Here is a 20,000-nt window from a genome sequence, read left to right as displayed (position 1 = left end):
GTGTGTGTGTGTGTGTGTGCGTGTGTGTGTTGGCCAAGAAGACATTGGAGTGAAGCCATTATGTCATTCATTTGCTACTCTGTACATGAATAAGTAAACCAGCACGTCTGTCTGTCTGTCTGTCTCCATTGGCCCCGCCTCTATCCCACATTCTCACTGTCTGGACTGAAGTGTGTGCTCACAGCTGCAAGGTTAGCCATATTAAGACATCCTCCCCCCACCTAAAGCGCCCTCTACAGGCCACTGTTGTAACTAAAAGCTCCCTCCTCTACAGGCCACTGTAACTAAAGCTCCCTCCTCTAGAGGTCACTGTAACACCAGTTGATGCCTCAAGAGAATGCTGCAACTTAGTGGCACAGGTGAAGAAGAGAAGTAGCCAAAACGGCTCAAATTCTTCAATAGTTGATAAGCCAGCTTTTAATTCTGCATGATCATTGATCTGGGTATGGGATTGCTTATTTATTGCTAAATGTCTCCCTCAACAATTACTTTTTATTTTATTTTTTATATCAGGTTTTTTGTTTTTCTCTACCGATTGTACTTTGCCAATTCCCCCTGGTGCCCCGGTCGTTGCTCCACCCCCTCTGCCGATCCAGGGAGAGTTGTAGACTAGCACCATGCTTCCCCCGATACATGTGCAGTCGCCAGCCGCTTCTTTTCACCTGACAGCGAGGGCTTTCACTGGGCGGACGTAGCACGGGGTGGGACGGATTCCCCCAGGTCCCCTCGCCCCCCGAACATGCCCCGCCACTGACTTTATCCAATGTTCTCTTCTAGACATCATATTAATATCAGATCAGATCAAATATATGCCAGATTGACATACTTTATCACTGAAATGGCAGGTATCACAGATGTAGAGAGGAACGATGCTTTGTGATATTCAAATATAGGGCTGGGCTAAAAAAAAATCGATCCTCCGATTTTGAATCGATTTTTATTTTAATCCTTTGATATCGATTTGATATGTCCAGAGATCGATTAAAAAAAAATACAAAAATAAACATAGGCTATAATATTATAGGCTGTGTGTGGTAGTTGAAACAGTTTCAAGTTGACGTTTATTTATGTTTGTAGTTGAAACAAAAACATAAATACTGTAGGCTACATAAATGGAAATGTTTGATCGTTAATATCTACTTTTAGAAATTATATAGGCTGAAATCAAATCACTGTGCATAATTGTGAAAGTGTCTTTATTGACAGATGAAAAGGCTGTTATTTACTTTTTTTCCCATGTATCTACCGGTCATTGGCGCAAAAAAAGGTTTGGAACCCCTGTGTTACATAACTGGACAGTCATGTAATTCAGGTTACAGCTCAAAAAACATGTTTTCGTATCACTAACCAAATCCATATTGAAATTAATCGAATCGAATCGGGATTAATCAATTCGGAACCTTGTGAATCGGAATCGAATCGATTTGAACCAATACCCAGCCCTATTCAAATGTGATTTGACAGTCACGACATGTAGTGTTGCACCACAGATCAGCTGTCCACACAGCTGACACCATCTCCTCCAGTGCAGACAAGTGAATGACTCATTATTTGATGACACACACACACACACACACACACACACACACACACACACACACGCACACAGCCGTTACACAAGACAGAGACAGTTGAAACGGTGTCACTGTGGTGATGTCAGAGTTGGCTCTGTGTTGTGTGATTGCAGTAGGCAGCATGTGTGCGCTGGGTGTTCCTAGTGTCCTCTAGAGAGAGAGTGGCGTCAGCGGAGGACCAAAATGTGAGACTCATTAGCCATTGAACAGCCAGGAATGGGTCTTCTTGCGCTACTTTTACATGCTAAAATAAAGCTGATAATGTACAATTTGATTCAAGAAAAAAACAAAAACGTTCAAAGTACTGTACAACACAAACTGTCCATTTTGCTGCAACTCGACAGTGCTGCTTAATCCAGGACTTTACTTCCTGGAACTCTCCTCTCCTCTCCTCTCCTCTCCTCTCCTCTCCTCTCCTCTCCTCTCCTCTCCTCTCCTCTCCTCTCCTCTCCTTTCCTCTCCTCTCCTCTCCTTTCCTTTCCTATCCTCTCCTCTCTTCTCCTCCTCTCTTCCTCTCTCCTCTCCTCCTCTCTCCTCTCCTCCCATCTCCTCTCCTCTCATCTATCCTCCTCTCTCCTCCCATCTCCTCTCTCCCCTCCTCCCATCTCCTCTCTCATCTCCTCTCCTCTCTCCTCTCCTCCCCTCTCATCTCCTCTCCTCCTCTCTCCTCTCCTCCCATCTCCTCCCCTCTCCTCTCCTCTCCTCTTCTCCCATCTCCTCTCCTCCTCTCATCTCCCATCTCCTCTCTCCTCTCCTCTCCTCTCCTCTCCTCTCATCTCCTCTCATCTCATCTCCTCTCCTCCTCTCATCTCCCATCTCCTCTCTCCTCTCCTCTCCTCCCATCTCCTCTCTCCTCTCATCTCTCCTCTCATCTCCTCTCCTCCTCTCATCTCCCATCTCCTCTCTCCTCTCCTCCCATCTCCTCTCTCCTCTCATCTCTCCTCTCATCTCCTCTCCTCCTCTTATCTCCCATCTCCTCTCTCCTCTCCTCTCTTCTCTCCTCTCCTCTCATCTTCTCTCCTCTCCTCTCCTCCTCTCTCCCCTCCTCTCCTCTTTCCCCTTCCTCCTCCTGTCCTCTTCCTCCTCCTTCTCCACTGGGCGGCTGGCCAGGGCCGGAGCAGCCTGAGCCAGCACTATAGCATTATTGGGTTTATGTGGTGGGCAGGCAGACAGGCAGGGGGGAACCAAGCCAGACGGATAACTAACAGCACCCACTAAGGTAAAATAGAGCCGTGTGTGTGTGTGTGTGTGTGTGTGTGTGTGTGTGTGTGTGTGTGTGTGTGTGCGCGCATGTGTGTGTGTGTGTCTGTGTGCGTGTGCGCAGGAAGTGTGGCTGCCAGACTGGGCTCTCTGACACTGTTGGTCTAGCCGCTGTGGTGCCAGTGATGAGATGAGCAAGGCTCAGTCACAACTGGGCTCTCTCTCTCTCTCTCTCTCTCTCTCTCTCTCTCTCTCTCTCTCTCTCTCTCTCTCTCTCTCTCACACTGATTTGTTCTCTCTCACTCCTCTCTCTCTCTCTCTCTCTCTCTCTCTCTCTCTCTCTCTCTCACACTGATTTGTTCTCTCTCACTCCTCTCTCTCTCTCTCTCTCTCTCTCTCTCTCTCTCTCTCTCTCACTCCTCTCTCTCTCTCTCTCTCTTGCTTGAGCAGTAGGGGGAAAGGGGGGAGATCGTGTGAGAGATTTAGAGAGAGAGAGAGAGAGTTAAGAGGAAACTGACCGGTGCCAGTGATGTCATCATGTTTCTCTGGTGTTTGTCTTTTCCTTGTGGATGCAGTTTGTTTGTGTCCTTTGACTCAGACATAAACAATTTGCATTCCCCTCCTTACCGGAATCGTGCGTGTGTGTACAGACGCACACACACGTACGCACACACACACACACACACACACACGCACACGCAGAGCCATCACCGAATATAGAGGCACAGCAACACAAACTATAAAGCATGACCGTCACTCACTGCTGGTTTAAACAGAAAGTCATCGCGTTGTTCATCTCTCTGTACGTCATGGAAACAAACAGTGCAGGCAGAAGATGCTACCATGTCTCCTCCCACACACACACACACACACACACACACACACACACGCACACACAGGCAGAAGATGCTAGCATGTCTCCTCCCACACACACACACACACACACACAGGCAGAAGATGCTACGATGGCTCCTCCCATTTTCTTCTCTAGTTCATTTTGAGATTGAGTGGATATGAAGCCAGCTCAGGATTGGACCATGTGCATGAAGCATGTCACCCTTCTAAGGTAATAGGTTGGAGGGATCAGAATGACTGACTTGGCATCTGACGTGCATTTATGCTTCTGCTTGGAAATTCAGACAGAGAATTGCCCTGCTCTTCCGTCTTTGGCCACTAGATGGCAACAGATCGACTTGGGTTCAACTCAAATTCAGTCGTCGCCGACGGTAGCTTTATCAATGTTGAGCCGCAGCATACTCCAACTGCCTGTCACTAAAGCTTGGTTGATGCGTTCTCTGTGGTTAGATCGATAGATGAACCAGGCCACGCCCATCACGGGGGAAAGCTCTCCGTTCACTCCCACACACCAGTGTCATTTTCCTTGAATTAAACATAGCTAAAAGCTGTTGTGTGGTGGGCTGCGCAGACAACAAATGTAAAAAAAATCGCAAGTTAAGGTTTTTTGTGCTTCCGAGCAAAACGAGGAAGCCATTGAGAATTGGCGAGAAGAAAATTGTGGATCTAGCTGTCAGTGAAGTAAGTTGGAGTGTTCATCTTCCGTTTAGAACACGGCTCTCTTGAATACTCTATTCTGATTGGTCAATCAACAAGATTCACCGGTCATTATTTCTCGACAACCGACCGCTGCTCTGCCACACTTGGATTAATCAGTTGATAAGAGCTTTTTGTCAGCAAACACTACTAATTAGGCCAACCAGTTGCAGCTGTGGTGTCTTGTGTGCCAATTACGAATGAAACCGCTTTGTCGTTGAAAACGCTATTAAAAAATCTATTTGAATAATTATTTTTGTCAGATTATTGAATGATTTAGTTGTAGGCCTGGGAAATAATGACCTTCAGGTGAATCATTAAGCCCTCCGCTGCGTGTCGGGCTCAATCATCACCTGTCGGTCATTATTTCCCCCGTAATCACCGCCTCAATATACATTATCCCTTACATATATGATCTTTGTGTGCAAGACGTGACCATGCACGCAACATAGGAGAACGCCAGGATTGGGGGGGGTTTTGTTTCCCCCCGTTTTGGGCATGGTTTCTGAATGATGACCTCGCTCCGCAGTGTCTCTATGGCTGCCCTTCAATCATCACATGCAACCTGTCGCGTTGGTTTCTGCATGAACCGGGTTAACGACCGAAGAGTTGTAATGAAGTGATTCACGTGCTTTATAAAGAGGTTGTCATATTCACTCTTGACTGCTCTTCATGACAATATCCTATATAGATTACATGTGTTGTAACTGTATCAGAGCACTGTAGTTCCCAGGTCAGTCTCACCAGAGTTACCGTCATATTGCAGTTAAATAAAACTACTGTATGAATAAAAGCTGGTATGAAAAGCTTAATAATAACTGTGGTGTGTGTGTGTCTGTCTCCAGGTGGCCTGTGGAGTGTCTTCACATTGGGCGGAGCTGGCAGCAAGGCGGGGCTTGACCAGGAACAGAACCCATTACCGTTGTCCAATCAGAGTCTTCTGCTACTCTTAGTCCTAGCCAATCTGACAGATGGCCCTGACTGGCCCAACCCCTATCGTCAGGCTGTTACTTGTTTCAGAAACACACAGGGTAAGTAAGGTCTCTCAGTGACACATATGACATGCTACTATATTCAGCACATAAGCAATATTAGTAGGCATATTGTGAAGAGTATTCACCTTATTCACCACGCCCACTTTTTCTCTCTTCCGCATCGACGCAATTGTATTTGTTCAGGTTCAGCGCTAGTTGGCGGCCAATTTCAAAACAAAACATCACTATAATAATGAATTAAGTTTGGCAACATTCAGGATTAAGCTACACTGCGGCCAACTTCAGTGACATGTTCATAGCGTTACTGCTGCGAGGAGCCGATGGCTGTACGCGGTCGGCATTTAACGTTAGTTACAAAAGCACGTCGACAGTGTTTTCTCACTGCCAGGCAGTAGCTATACTGGAGGGGTTGACAGCCAGTCACACAGCCAGCCCAGCGCTCCTCGCTGCTCGCTACAAATGTCCAAATAGGCGTTATTCTGAGAAACCCGTCACATGAATGTTACGTTCTCATCCGACAAAATATTAAAACTTTATAACGGTTTGGGTTTTTTTGCTTGTAAACAGCTTTTTGGCAAGTCTAAAAATGATAAAAGGTAGGCGAAATCTACTTCCGTGTCTAAAACGGAAAGACGATTACAAAATGACGTCATGCAGAAGCGTCCTTATATGTGCAAAGAATAAGGTGAATACAAAACTTGAATATGGCTGCCGAGACAATATGGACTGCAGAAGGAAAGTAATCAAATCAAGAATGTACTAATCATCTTAACAATACTTGCTCCTTGCTCATGAAGACACATCGCTGCCTGTGGAGCAGCCCCACACGTTCCAGATCAACTTCAACAGTCTTTATACAGCGCTGTGTGAGCAGCAACGCTCTGACCAGGCCACCCTCCTGCTCTACACGCTGCTTCACCAGAACACCAACATGAGGACCTACATGCTCTCCAGAACTGACATGGACAATCTGGTGGGTAGGAGACAAATGAGTGCACTCGCTATAGAGAGGCAAAGTGGAACGTCACTTCCTGCTTCAGCACTGTACTGATTTTCATCCGCCATTTATTTTCCCATAGACATTTCATAAAATGCGTATAAAATAGTTTTACTTCGTCGAACCAAGCGGTTCAGCTAACGCTATAATCGGGAGAGACCATAGAACATTTCACTCGGACCAAAACTTAAAAAAACATCGAAAAAATATTTTCTTTAAACATATTTCTTTTAACGTTTTTGTCCCAGTGAAATGTTATGCGATCTCTCGTGTTTCTAAATATATCTGTACCGTTTGGTTTGAACCAGTAAAACTATTTTTATACGCATTTTACGAAATGTGTATGGGAAAATAAATGGCGGATGAAAAGCTCTGGTACAGTGCTGAAGCAGGAAGTAGGCGGTCACTTTGCCTCTATAGAAGGTTTTCACGGAAACGACACAGTATCAAAAAGGGGCTAGTCAGTCCTGTCCTCTTGTACGAGCAAACACCGCAACAGGAAGTGAGCTGGGGTTCAATTTAGAATGTTTATGTTGTAAAGTTAAAACCCGTCTATAGATGGTTTCACTGGAATTTCTCTTGCTAGGCAACAGTTTGGACCCTAGTTTGTTTCCTGTCAGCTGCAACCCACTCATATTCTGGTTTATTTCAAGAAAAACATTTTGGCTAGTGGACATTTTAATTGGCTGGTAACTTTAAAATCTAGCAGCCATATTGGCAGGTGATCAAAAAAGTTAATTTCAAGCCCTGCAGGGAGAGCAGGTGGTGACATAGGAGTGAGTGAGAAAAGGATCAAATTGATGGTTAAGACTGAATAATGACATCACAACTGTTCATTTAAAATGAGTTATTCCTCTAAACCTGCCTTCAAATGGCCCAAATTTCTCGCACTGGTGCCGTTCGGCCCTCAGCAAAATCTGGTAGCGAGGACATTTTTTTGTGGCCCTCTCTATCATCAAAGTTGCCCATCCATGGGTTACGGCATGACAATATTTGTTCGGCCCCCGGCAACAATCTGGGTTTCTCATGTGGCCCCCCCATGAAAAGTAATTGCCCACCCCTGGTCTAGTATGTGTCTAGTAGCCTAGGGACATGGCCAAGGATGTCTTCAGACAAACGCACACAAAGCTGGATCCACTCAAATTGCAAGGCTTACATGATGGATGCTGAAACAAGCGACTAATTTGAAATGTGTAAATTGTGAATCGGTACCCACGTGTGTGCTCAGCCTCTCCTCCGTCCCTCCCGCTGCTCCTCCTAGGTGATGCCCATCCTAGAGATCCTTTACCACGTGGAGGAGAGGAACTCCCACCATGTCTACATGGCCCTCATCATCCTCCTCATCCTGACCGAGGACGATGCCTTCAACCGCTCCGTCCACGAGGTGGTGCGTAAGACGAGACAAGACACTCCAAACACACAGTTGACACCTTGACTGTTGCCACTGGCTGCACCTCTCCATTACCCATCATTACTGGGATGATGGTCAATCATTCCTGGCATTTTACAGCACGTCTCTCCTCTCCTCTCCTCTCCTCTCCTCTCCTCTCCTCTCCTCTCCTCTCCCCTCCTCTCCTCTCCTCTCCACTCCTCTCCTCTCCTCTCCTCTCCTCTCCTCTCCAGGTGTTGAAGAACATCTCGTGGTACTCGGAGCGCTCGCTGACTGAGATCTCGCTCGGCAGTCTGCTCATCCTGGTGGTCATCCGCACCATCCAATTTAATATGACCCGGACAAGGGTGAGACGCACACACACTCACACACACACACACACACACACACACACACACACACACACACACACACACACACAGACACACACACACACACACACACACACACACAGACACACACACACACACACACACAGACACACACACACACACACACACACACATCCCTGGTCGACGTGCACAGCCCACAGCCATGCATGCAGAATTCCATCAATTGAAGATATATATTAAATTTAATAATTTATTAACTGTGAAAAATATTGACATTTAAAAACATTATTTGCAAAGATTTGCACTTGCAGTATATCAATGTATTGTGTGTGTGTGTGTGTGTGTGTGTGTGTGTGTGTGCGCGCGCCTGTGTGTCTGTGTGTCCTCCCCAGGATAAGTACCTCCACACCAACTGTCTGGCTGCTCTAGCCAACATGTCAGCCCAGTTCCGCTGCCTCCACCAGTACGCTGCCCAGCGCATCATCAGGTGGGTACATTGGTGTTGAAATGGATAATTAGCTACAGTGAGGTAGAGGAGAGGATGAAGGAATACAATATTTGCTAGTGCCCTTCTCATTCCAATCAATTAATTCCATGGTTGGAAATGATTATTGTTATTCAGTACCGTATTTCTTCTAATATAACGCCCGGGCATTTATTCTGCTAAATCAAGCCAGACCCCCGGCGGCTAAAGGAGACCCGGCGGCAGATAGAATGAGGCGTTTCATTGGAAAGAAGTACCGGTAGTTAGCATTAGCAACGTTATGGACGGCGCTAACAGGCACCAGCTAACGTTTAGCTACCAAGCAGCACTCTCAGACAAACAAGCAGACGTACCCAATTTGTAGACGCAATGTTTCCAATACATGTCCGGTATATACATGTCCATATACAGTAATCCATACTGCATTTATGATCGCTGTTGCGCAGACAGAAATGCACTTTTAGAAGGCGCAACAGTGTTGCGCAACACTAACGTTAACGTAACTTGTGGATTTGCTCAAGTGTCCAGACAGCGTCTCCAGTATAACACGTTGACTATTTCCGTACTCCCGCTGTACAATCTGTAGCATCAAACAATGCGGTGTATGCATACTTGAAACATGTCGGTTATGTATAAAGACAGCATAACATTGTCTGACAGGTGGTGGTAGATGCCTGACTTCCGCCAAAACACACGTCATTACGTGTTACAGCACAACGTGTCAGAGCCGTGAAAGCCTGCTAGCTTGGCTTCCATCATCTAAAATAATAATTGTTCAAATAATTGACGGTGGCTCCAGCAAAAGAGAATAAGATGTGCAAATAAAATCAAGGGATGTTTGTTTGTAGAGAAGTATATGATTGTGTAGCTTGAGGGCGCTGTCAGAGCACAACGCTTTGGCCCACGAGGGACACGGAGCGCCTCTCCTCTTCCTCTCATCAACTCATTCATGTCTGTCTGTTAACCACACGCACATGGAACCAGAAGGCTTCCTACCCTGCAGACACACACGCACAAGCACGCGCACACACACACACGCGCGCACGCACAAGCACGTGCACGCACACACGCGTGCGCGCACACACACACACACACATAAGGATTCTCTTATCTCTTTTCCTCTGTCTCGCTCTCTTTCTCTCTCATCAAATGCCTCTGCTGTCTGTGAAAATGGGTGCAGTCTCCTAATGTGTTAGTCTCTCTCTCTCTCTCTCTCTCTATCTCTCTCTCTGTCTATCTCTCTCTCTCTGTCTCTCTCTATCTCTCTCTCTATCTCTCTCTGTCTGTCTCTCTCTCTCTCTGTCTCTTTCTGTCTGTCTCTCTCTGTCTCTATCTCTCTGTCTCTCTGTCTGTCTGTCTCTCTCTCTGTCTCTTTCTGTCTGTCTCTCTCTCTCTCTGTCTCTTTCTGTCGGTCTCTCTCTGTCTCTATCTCTCTGTCTCTCTGTCTGTCTGTCTCTGTCACTGTCTCTCTCCCTCTGGTGTTTTGAGTCAGAGAGGGACACTGTCTGTGAATGTGTGCGTGTTCATCCTGTAGTGGAAGTCCAGTAACTGTCTCCATGTCTGATGATGATGATGATGATGATGATGATGATGATGACGATGGTTATTATGGTCTGGGCTGAGCTGGGCTAAACTGGCTGGCTGGTCAAAGGGAATTTCCTGTCAGGGATTTCCAAATGCCAACCAGACACTGCTGGACCCTGCTTCTTCATCGACTCCCCAAGAGGATCACGGACCCGGGCCGTTTTATTTACTGCAAGGACTGGGTCAGAAATGCCCCACCTCCACTCCACCTCCACTCCACCCCCACTCCACTCCACCTCCACTCCACTCCACTCCACCTCCACCCCACCTCCACCTCCACCCCCACTCCACTCCACCTCCACCCCACTCCACCTCCACCTCCACCCCACCCCCACTCCACCTCCACCCCACCTCCACCTCCACCCCCACTCCACTCCACCTCCACCCCACTCCACCCCCACTCCACTCCACCTCCACCCCACTCCACCTCCACCCCACCTCCACCTCCACCCCCACTCCACTCCACCTCCACCCCCACTCCACTCCACCTCCACCCCCACTCCACTCCACCTCCACCCCACCTCCACCCCCACTCCACTCCACCTCCACCCCACCTCCACCCCCACTCCACTCCACCTCCACTCCACCTCCACCCCACCTCCACCCCCACTCCACTCCACCTCCACTCCACCTCCACCCCCACTCCACTCCACCTCCACTCCACCTCCACCTCCACTCCACCCCCACTCCACTCCACCCCCACTCCACTCCACCTCCACCCCCACTCCACTCCACTCCTTCTTTTCTTCTTCTATTTCTTTTCTCCATCGATATGCCTTCCCCGCTACTGTGTCCATCCCTCTCTCTCACCTCCATGAGTGCGTTTACATGCACACCAATAAACTGATAACTGTGAGTAATCAGTTTATGGCAATAATCTGATTTCTGTGTTTACATGACCATTTGAATAATCAGGTAACTCCAGAAATCCGCTAATAAACAGTTTATTGTCTGCATGTAAACGCACTCCATGTCTGTCTGCAGTCTCCTCCAGACCAGTGACATTAATAGCACCACACATGCCATTTGTGCTCCGTGATGATGACCCCGATGTCTTCTGTTAGTTCTGCAGACCCAAATGAACACAGTTTAGTCAACATTACAATAATTATCAAGACCAAACTTTTAACACGGATCATTCGAGAAAACTTCCAAATTAGCTTTTCTTATTTCAGAAAATGCAATGTGAATTATGGGATTTGAAGCCAGGGCCAGCACCCGCAAATCCTGCTGAGCAGCACAGAGAACAAGGCTGCTTCAGGTGTATATAATGAAAGTTGGATCGGTAGTAGAGATGATGAGGTCCATCACTTCACATGTTTGGAGTGGACCATCATGTCTGTCGTTACTTCAGCCTCCAAACTGATTATATTCCATCAAACCAGCAGTGTGGACGTCCTTCCGTGTCACTGCTTCCAGGTCCATGTCTGTCACTGCCTGAGCATAAGTATAATGGGAGGGCTCAGAGCAACTAGTCACTGAAGTCATTGTGCTCTCTTGTGTAGGAGGGTCCCAGGTGTCCCAGGTGTGGGCTACCCGCCCGGTGGCTCCTCAGATGGAACAAGGGGGGGCAGCAGGTGCTAGCACATCCTTAATAGGGCCTTTGACATGACTCTATAGAGAGGCAAAGTGGAACGTCACTTCCTGCTTCAGCACTGTACCAGAGATTTTCATCCGCCATTTATTTTCCCATAGACATTTCGTAAAATGCGTATAAAATAGTGTCACTTCGTCGAACCAAGCGGTTCAGCTAACGCTATAATTGGGAGAGACCATAGAACATTTCACTCGGACCAAAACTTATAAAAACAACATCGAAGAAATATTTTCTTTAAACCCGCATTTTTTTTACGTTTTGGTCCCAGTGAAATGTTATGCGATCTCTCCTGTTTCTAAATATATCTGTACCGTTTGGTTTGAACCAGTAAAACTATTTTTATACGCATTTTACGAAATGTGTATGGGAAAATAAATGGCGGATGAAAATCTCTGGTACAGTGCTGAAGCAGGAAGTAGGCAGTCACTTTGCCTCTCTATAGATTACAAATAGACCTCATAGTTACTCCAATATCTCTATTCAGCTATCATTTCGCCAATTTCAGTCTGTGGATAAAGGATGCTGATAAGGGGTTTTCTGGTGCTGACAGCTGGAAAGGTGTATCTCAACAATCTGTAGCTCTAAACTGAGCTGTATGTGTGCTTGTGTTGATGGTTATCATTGAACTGACAATATCAAATATCAGTTTTCTTTATTGTGTTTTACTTCAATCTTTTTGTTTTTGTTTCTTTAACACACAAATGTACAAGGCAATTGGAAATAGATATAGAGAAAATTTTAATTTAAATCAAAAATCTATCATAGCTTTAAAAAAAACACTGCAACATTTTTGGGAGATTCGCTTATTTGCCTATTTATATAGATGCCTTTCTCTTCTCTGTGGGCGCAGTAGAAAGTGTGATGCGCCCCTCCTGCTAGTTAGCTTAGCACAATGAATGGTAGTCATCGATTGGTACTGCTAGCAGCACTGTGTGCAGTCACCACGCCCAGCGGCCATGTTTGAAAAAGTAGTTCCGAATTTCATTTCATTTCATAGCATGGTGAGTACACGAGTCACAACATGTACATATGAGTTTTGGCGCTGTTGGAATGTGTATTCTTGGTGACTGAACGCGGGTAGGCTAGCAGTGCCAACCGACTACGACTCATTGTGCTAAGCTAACTAGCAAGCAGGCGCGGGAATATGGCAAATAGGCAAATCTCCCCAAAATGTTGGCGCGTTCCTTTAATGAAAACACAATGTAATTAAAATAATGTTCAACAAATGGAAGAAAAAAAACTACAATAAAAAGAAGAATTCTTGAAGTTTGTTTAGGCAGACTTTGGCTTTTGGAGGCCTTACCCAACTCCAAAGTTCTGAACTTGAAATTGAAAATCAAATTGAAATGGCATATATGAATTTGAGACAATCCACACACAGTTCATCTCGCTCTGAAGGCTCGGCATCTATGAAAGATTGTCGTCCTCTAGTAGAGCGTATCTGAATTATGGATTGCGACTCCAGATGCCCCCAGGCCCTGTTTCTTTTGGATCCACAAATCAGAAGAAAGCCATATATTAATTTTCATGAGCCTGGCCTCCTAGGGAATAGGCTCGCCATGGTGTGGAACATTCTCCCACTGGTTCATAAACTCGTGACAATACCTTGTGTTGATAGACAGGGGATCTACTGCTGCGCTACCCGGACGACAAACATGGACTGTATGATGACTGCGTGTGTGTAAACATGGACTGTATGATGACTGCGTGTGTGTGTTTGGATTCTCTGGTCTTTACAGAAATCCATCAATCATCTAGCATTACTAATTTATTTTTGTCACCCTTCTTCCCTCTCTGTCTATATCTCTCTGTGTCTGTCTCTCTCTCTCTCTCTCTGTGTCTCTGTCTGTGTGTGTGTGTCTCTCTCTCTCTCTCTGTCTGTGTGTCTCTCTCTCTCTCTGTGTCTCTGTGTGTGTGTGTGTCTCTCTCTCTGTCTCTGTCTGTGTGTCTCTCTCTCTCTCTGTGTCTGTCTGTCTCTCTCTCTCTCTGTGTGTCTCTGTCTCGCTGTCTGTGTGTCTCTCTCTGTGTCTCTGTCTCGCTGTCTGTGTGTCTCTCTCTGCAGTTTATTTGCTCTGCTCTCCAAAAAGCACAACAAGGTACTGGAGCAGGCAACACAGTCTCTGAGAGGCAGACAGGGAGACAACACAGCCCTGCCAGACTATGTGAGTAACTCACACACACACATACATGCACACGCACACTCACAGTCTGCACTCTCTCTGTTGTGGGTTGCCAAAATTATTTGTACTGTGGTTCTCAAATGGGGGTCTGGGGACCCCCAGGGGTCCTTGAGGGGGTAATTTATTTCCGCTATGATTCCATTCATAAGTAACACAATGACTATTTTGGTCATGGGTTTTATAGACTTTCTGTAATAGAACATCTAAAAGCATCAATCTTATTATCATAATGGGGGACCGTGGGACAAAATCATATCAAATGGGGGTCCGGGGACTAATCTTTGTCAGTTTAGGGGGTCCCTCATGTGAAAAGATTTGAGAACCACTGGTTTAAGCTACAGTGGTACTGTAGGTATGGGCGTATCTTGACGGAGTGTGGGAGCTTGATTCGTCAGGGACGCACACATGGACCAGTTTGGTGGCGAATAAAATAGAGGATCTTGCACTTTAATCGGCCTTTGACACCAATAAGTTTAATATCTTCAAATTCAATAACGATACCACGGGAAGCAAGAGAAACAATCACGTCGTCATGATGTGCTGCCGCACTTGACTTGGACAGCGTTGGAGCAGCAGTGGTTTGGACGTGTCATTTAGGTGCCTGTCTAGTGTCTATAGACCCTTTTCGCGGGGGCCATTTTGTGTCAAAAAGGCAGAATAAACACAGGTGCAAGCAAAACACTCATGAGGGTTTCCAAATTCCAATCATGGAAGTTGGAAATCCTCATTAGTGTTTTGCTTGCACCTGGGTTTACCCTGCCTTTTTGACACAAAATGGCCCCCGTGAGAAGGGTCTATTGTTGTGTCTAATGGAAATAGGCGATATGATATTTGCTCCCGGCAGCAGGTTTGTCAGCCAGTTTAGCTGGGCTGGGATTGAGTTTATGATGCGGTCGACAGACTGTTTGATGCTGTTGCCATGTTTTCAGCTAAGGCTAAGGCTAATTGCTGCAGTATTACGGTCAGGAGCCAGACTGGCAGCTCTGTCTGTTCTAATCCTTTGTCTTCTTCTTCTTGTTATTATTATTCCAACCCCCCATGCTCTCCTCACTTCCTGTATACGGCGCCCTCTCTGGATAGGCCAGAGCAAATATATTGATACTATAATGAAATTGTGACATGTAGACTAGATATCGTCTTAGGTTTGGATATCGTAATATCAAGATATGGCACACGTGTTGTCTTTTCCTGCTTTGAAAAGGCTGCATTCCAGTAAAGTGATGCAATTCTCTGAACTTAACAGACTGTTCTAGCTGTTCTGTTATTTACCGGCATCACCCACTGAGTCATTTATGTCCACATTACTGATGATTATCAGAAATTGCATGGTCTAAATGTTTTGTGAAAGCACCAATAGTCATTCCTACAATATTGACGTATTATCAATATTGAGGGTATTTGGTCAAAAATATTGTGATATTTTATGTTGTCCATTTTGTCCACCTCTGGAGGAGACGGAGAAATACATTTTCAGCTTGGTGTTTTGAAATGCCAGACAGTATTATTGCATTCAGTCTGTCGTAGTAACTGAAGACAGAAATTTCAATTGTGACAACGCATCATCTGAATATAATGTATATGTATTATTAGTAAGCAGACCAGTGAGCAGCACGCCATATTCACTGTCTCATAGTCGTTTGTGTTTGACCCTGGTTCAGACATGTCCGCCAGACTCCGCCTTCACATTTGTCTGTCTAGGTCTCAGTCTGGCTGTCTCATTAAGTTTGCACGGTCCTAGATACGTGTATGTGTGCGTGCATATATGTGTGTGTGTGTGTGTGCGCGTGTGTGTGTGTGCGTGCGTGTGTGTGTTTTATTTGTTGGGGGGAGGGGTAGTCCCCACAGATGGCCTTAGGTGTGGGGGGACAGTGTGTGGATTTCAGTGCTCCTTCAACCATGCAGCGACTGTCTGATGAGGTTCCTCTCAGACAGACACGTCTACACACACACACACACACACACACACACATGGGTGCACTTAGACACACACACACACGCACGCACACGCACGCAGACACACACTCAGACACACGCACACACACACACACACACAAACACAAACAAACAAACAAACCTTCTTTGTTTAGATGCTTCCTTGCTTCAGGGCCCATTTTAATGCTCTGTTTTTATTTGCACACACACACACACACACACACACACACACACACACACACACTTTATTTGACAGAAAATGAAAAATAAAAACGTGGGGGGGGGAAAGCATGAAACAATTTCCAATTGTCTCCTCTCTGTTAACGACATCAGTCCAGCAGGGATGGCCAAAATAGTTTGGTTGTGTTGTGGTCCACACATACAGAAAAATATAAGGAGTCGTGTGCCAAACAATATTAAGCAATATTAACCACTGAAAGGGAAACAAAACATTTTTAGAGCAAAAAAAACCCTCTGTGCCATCAAAAATAAATGTTCTACCTAAATAAATATATGACGCATACAGTAGTAATTTATTGATGTGCTCACCTATTACAATGGGTATTTCTGGATCTTTTCCAATTTTACTTTCAATTTCTGTGCCAACAGGATAAAGGAAGGCGTTGGCGATTTTCAACCCACTTTGTATCATTATAATCTTGGTAATATAATAAGCAGATGCACAGTGCTTACCTTCTCTATATGTTCTCCACGCGGGGAAATATCCGTTTGCCTGCCGGCAGAAACTCCGCCCACACCAGCTGGTATGAGTCATTAGCGCTCGTTAAGGCTCCCCATGCGATAGACCCTTTTCACGGGGGGCATTTTGTGTCGAAAAGGCACAATAAACACAGGTGCAAGCAAAACACTAATGAGGGTTTCCAAATTCCAATCATGGAAGTTTGACACCCTCATTAGTGTTTTGCTTGCACCTGTGTTTACCCTGCCTTTTCGACACAAAATGGCCCCCGTGAGAAGGGTCTATTCTCCGTGGATGTGCGCATACATAAAAAAATCAACAATAACAGCCGCCCTCGAAGTCGGCTTTGAGCAACATCGGTTTATTTCCACATCCAGAATGAGACAGAGGTGCCTGGAATAAACTGCAGAGCTCTCAGTGCAGGAAAACATGAAGATAAGGTAAACACTGTCCCCATCTGCATATTACTGACAGTGACTACGTTTACATGCACACAATATTCCACTATTATTCGGAAAATGACAATATTCTGAATTTGATAAGGGTCATGTAAACAGCATATTCCAGTTGCATTTTCCGAATTTGGCCTTTTTCCGAATTTAGCATTTTCCGATTAAGACATCTGGGTTATTCCACTATTATTCAGGTTTTAGGAGGATTCTTTGATCATGTATACAGCGCATTCGGAATATGCGTCTCAATCAGGGTTTTTACCGCAGTTTGTGATGCATGTTTCATGTTTGTGGTCAACTGATGTGTGCTAGAAAGCGCTAGAAGAGGCGATATAATTATTAGAATCCGTCATCTCTGGCATGCGAACAGAAAAGCCCACATTTCTGATCGGGAGGAGATGAGAAACATCGTTTGGTTGCCCACGGAAGTCCAAGCGAGCCTGCGAGGTGATAACGTAGGCTACTAGCCTACTTTTTATGAAAGACTTGGATGTGCAAATAATCGCAACACCAAACTTCCCAGCAGCAAGCTCCTGAAATGGACCAAGTGATCCTGGTGAGAACAGCGCTGCTCTGTTTATTCTCAACAGAAAAACTCCGCCTACCTGCATCTCTCTCTCTCTCTCCTCCCCTCCCTCACATGTCGGGGAGGGCGAGCTACGGCTGCATGTAAACGGGAATATTAGTGGATTATTCATTTAGTCGGAATATTGTCATTTTCCGAATATGGGCAAAAAGCGGAATATTGTGTGCATGTAAACGTAGTCAGTGTAATGATACAAAACGGGTTGAAAATCAGCAAATCCTTCCTTCAAGACAGAGATAATTTCACCAAAATTCATTATAAAAAATGTTCAAAAAACAGTGCAAAATAGACCGGGCCACGGTACTGAAATATAAACCATTTTCCCTTTTAAACCAAAAATGGGGACGAACCCATTTTCTCATCTTTGGTTTTAAACGAAAAACAGGCCCATTTTCTCGTTTTTGGTTTAACCTTCAATTCTTCCCGGAGAAAAAATAAATACGGTAAAAAGAAATGATATGCCCTCCCCCCCATCTCAAAATCAAATCAAAATGCCCTCCCCTCCCCTTTTTCACCCCACCTAAACATGGATCGGCCCTTAATGATAAGGACACAACAGAATGTGAAGTTGGCGGCTCAGCTGCTATAGTAGCTGGTAGGGAGGGGTTCAGGGACAAAAGGCGGATCCTGGACGACACGGGGCTTGCTTATTTCCTGGAAATTCCTGGAAACAGGGTTTCTGCCTAGAAAAACGTCTGGCACCTATAGTCTACTACGTCATAGACTTGTTAAGACTGTGCTCGTCAAAACGGCTGTTATCCCAGGGTTTAGACTAGACTGACGCAATTTGACATTGGTTCCCATGTCTACCATCTGCAGCAAGTCAACTTTTTTAGCTGTGTTTGAGCCTCTGACTAAGGGAATACACACCCAAAAGATATGCACACGCACACACACACACACACACACACACACACACACACACACACACACACGCTAATTTTGTCTTGGAAGTTGGACCCAGTTTTATATACACAAATAAAAGCACCTAATGAGTTTTCCCATGTCGTTGGTAGTGAACTTCTTGGTCTCACTGAGTGGTGTGTCTGAGTGCTGGATAAGGCCATGTTGTGGTTTGCCTTCTGGAGACCTTCTAGTCTGGCCTGGTTTTTGACTCATACGTATATTATTATGCAACCTTGTCATTTGTTAATAATGTTGTTGTTATCATTAATAATCTCAGTAATATAAGCACATGGTCAGTGTTTACCTTTTCTCTGTGTGTTTTCCTCACGGAGATCTAACCCTAACCTTCTCCTGTGTGTTTTGCACTGGCCATCCCTGGCCCTCCTCTCTGTCTCCAGTAGGAGTGCTATAGTGGATGTGACAGTGTACCTAGCAGCACTCCTCTCTGTCTCCAGTAGGAGTGCTATAGTGGATGTGACAGTGCACCTAGCAGCACTCCTCTCTCCAGTAGGAGTGCTATAGTGGATGTGACAGTGTACCTAGCAGCACTTCTCTCTGTCTCCAGTAGGAGTGCTATAGTGGATGTGACAGTGCACCTAGCAGCACTCCTCTCTCCAGTAGGAGTGCTATAGTGGATGTGACAGTGCACCTAGCAGCACTCCTCTCTCCAGTAGGAGTGCTATAGTGGATGTGACAGTGCACCTAGCAGCACTCCTCTCTCTCTCCAGTAGGAGTGCTATAGTGGATGTGACAGTGTACCTAGCAGCACTCCTCTCTGTCTCCAGTAGGAGTGCTATAGTGGATGTGACAGTGCACCTAGCAGCACTCCTCTCTCTCTCCAGTAGGAGTGCTATAGTGGATGTGACAGTGTACCTAGCAGCACTCCTCTCTGTCTCCAGTAGGAGTGCTATAGTGGATGTGACAGTGCACCTAGCAGCACTCCTCTCTCTCTCCAGTAGGAGTGCTATAGTGGATGTGACAGTGTACCTAGCAGCACTCCTCTCTGTCTCCAGTAGGAGTGCTATAGTGGATGTGGCAGTGTATCTAGCAGCACTCCTCTCTGTCTCCAGTAGGAGTGCTATAGTGGATGTGGCAGTGTATCTAGCAGCACTCCTCTCTGTCTCCAGTAGGAGTGCTATAGTGGATGTGGCAGTGTATCTAGCAGCACTCCTCTCTGTCTCCAGTAGGAGTGCTATAGTGGATGTGGCAGTGTATCTAGCAGCACTCCTCTCTGTCTCCAGTAGGAGTGCTATAGTGGATGTGGCAGTGTATCTAGCAGCACTCCTCTCTGTCTCCAGTAGGAGTGCTATAGTGGATGTGACAGTGTACCTAGCAGCACTTCCTCTCTGTCTCCAGTAGGAGTGCTATAGTGGATGTGGCAGTGTAATTGAAAACAGTTGGCCTTGGCTTAGCTTGGGAAGTGAGAGAGGTAAGAGGGGGGAAACAGGAAGAGGTAGCAGGGAGCAAAATGGGAGGAGTCAAGAGAGAGATGGGAAAACAGGAGAGGGGCGGGGCATAGAGGGATGGTACAGTATATGCG

The 20,000-nt window shown here is 45.9% G+C and overlaps 1 protein-coding gene across 1 annotated transcript in view; it reads left to right on the top strand.

Annotated features, from left to right (window-relative positions):
- Window positions 1-20,000, top strand: part of dym (dymeclin) — a gene marked incomplete at its 5' end in the record, with an annotated part of 68,957 nt that overhangs the window by 13,674 nt on the left and 35,283 nt on the right. The window contains 6 exons of the mRNA XM_083657383.1: window positions 5,171-5,356; window positions 6,118-6,293; window positions 7,579-7,704; window positions 7,941-8,054; window positions 8,432-8,526; window positions 13,767-13,866. Coding sequence (XP_083513509.1) covers window positions 5,171-5,356; window positions 6,118-6,293; window positions 7,579-7,704; window positions 7,941-8,054; window positions 8,432-8,526; window positions 13,767-13,866 — 797 coding nt within the window. The remainder of the gene's footprint in view (window positions 1-5,170; window positions 5,357-6,117; window positions 6,294-7,578; window positions 7,705-7,940; window positions 8,055-8,431; window positions 8,527-13,766; window positions 13,867-20,000) is intronic.

This window comes from Poromitra crassiceps, assembly GCF_964638095.1.
Source record: "Poromitra crassiceps genome assembly, chromosome: 21".
NCBI lineage: Eukaryota > Metazoa > Chordata > Actinopteri > Beryciformes > Melamphaidae > Poromitra > Poromitra crassiceps.
The sequence above is the reverse complement of the archived record's forward strand: the minus strand, read 5'-3'. Positions and strand labels throughout refer to the sequence as shown.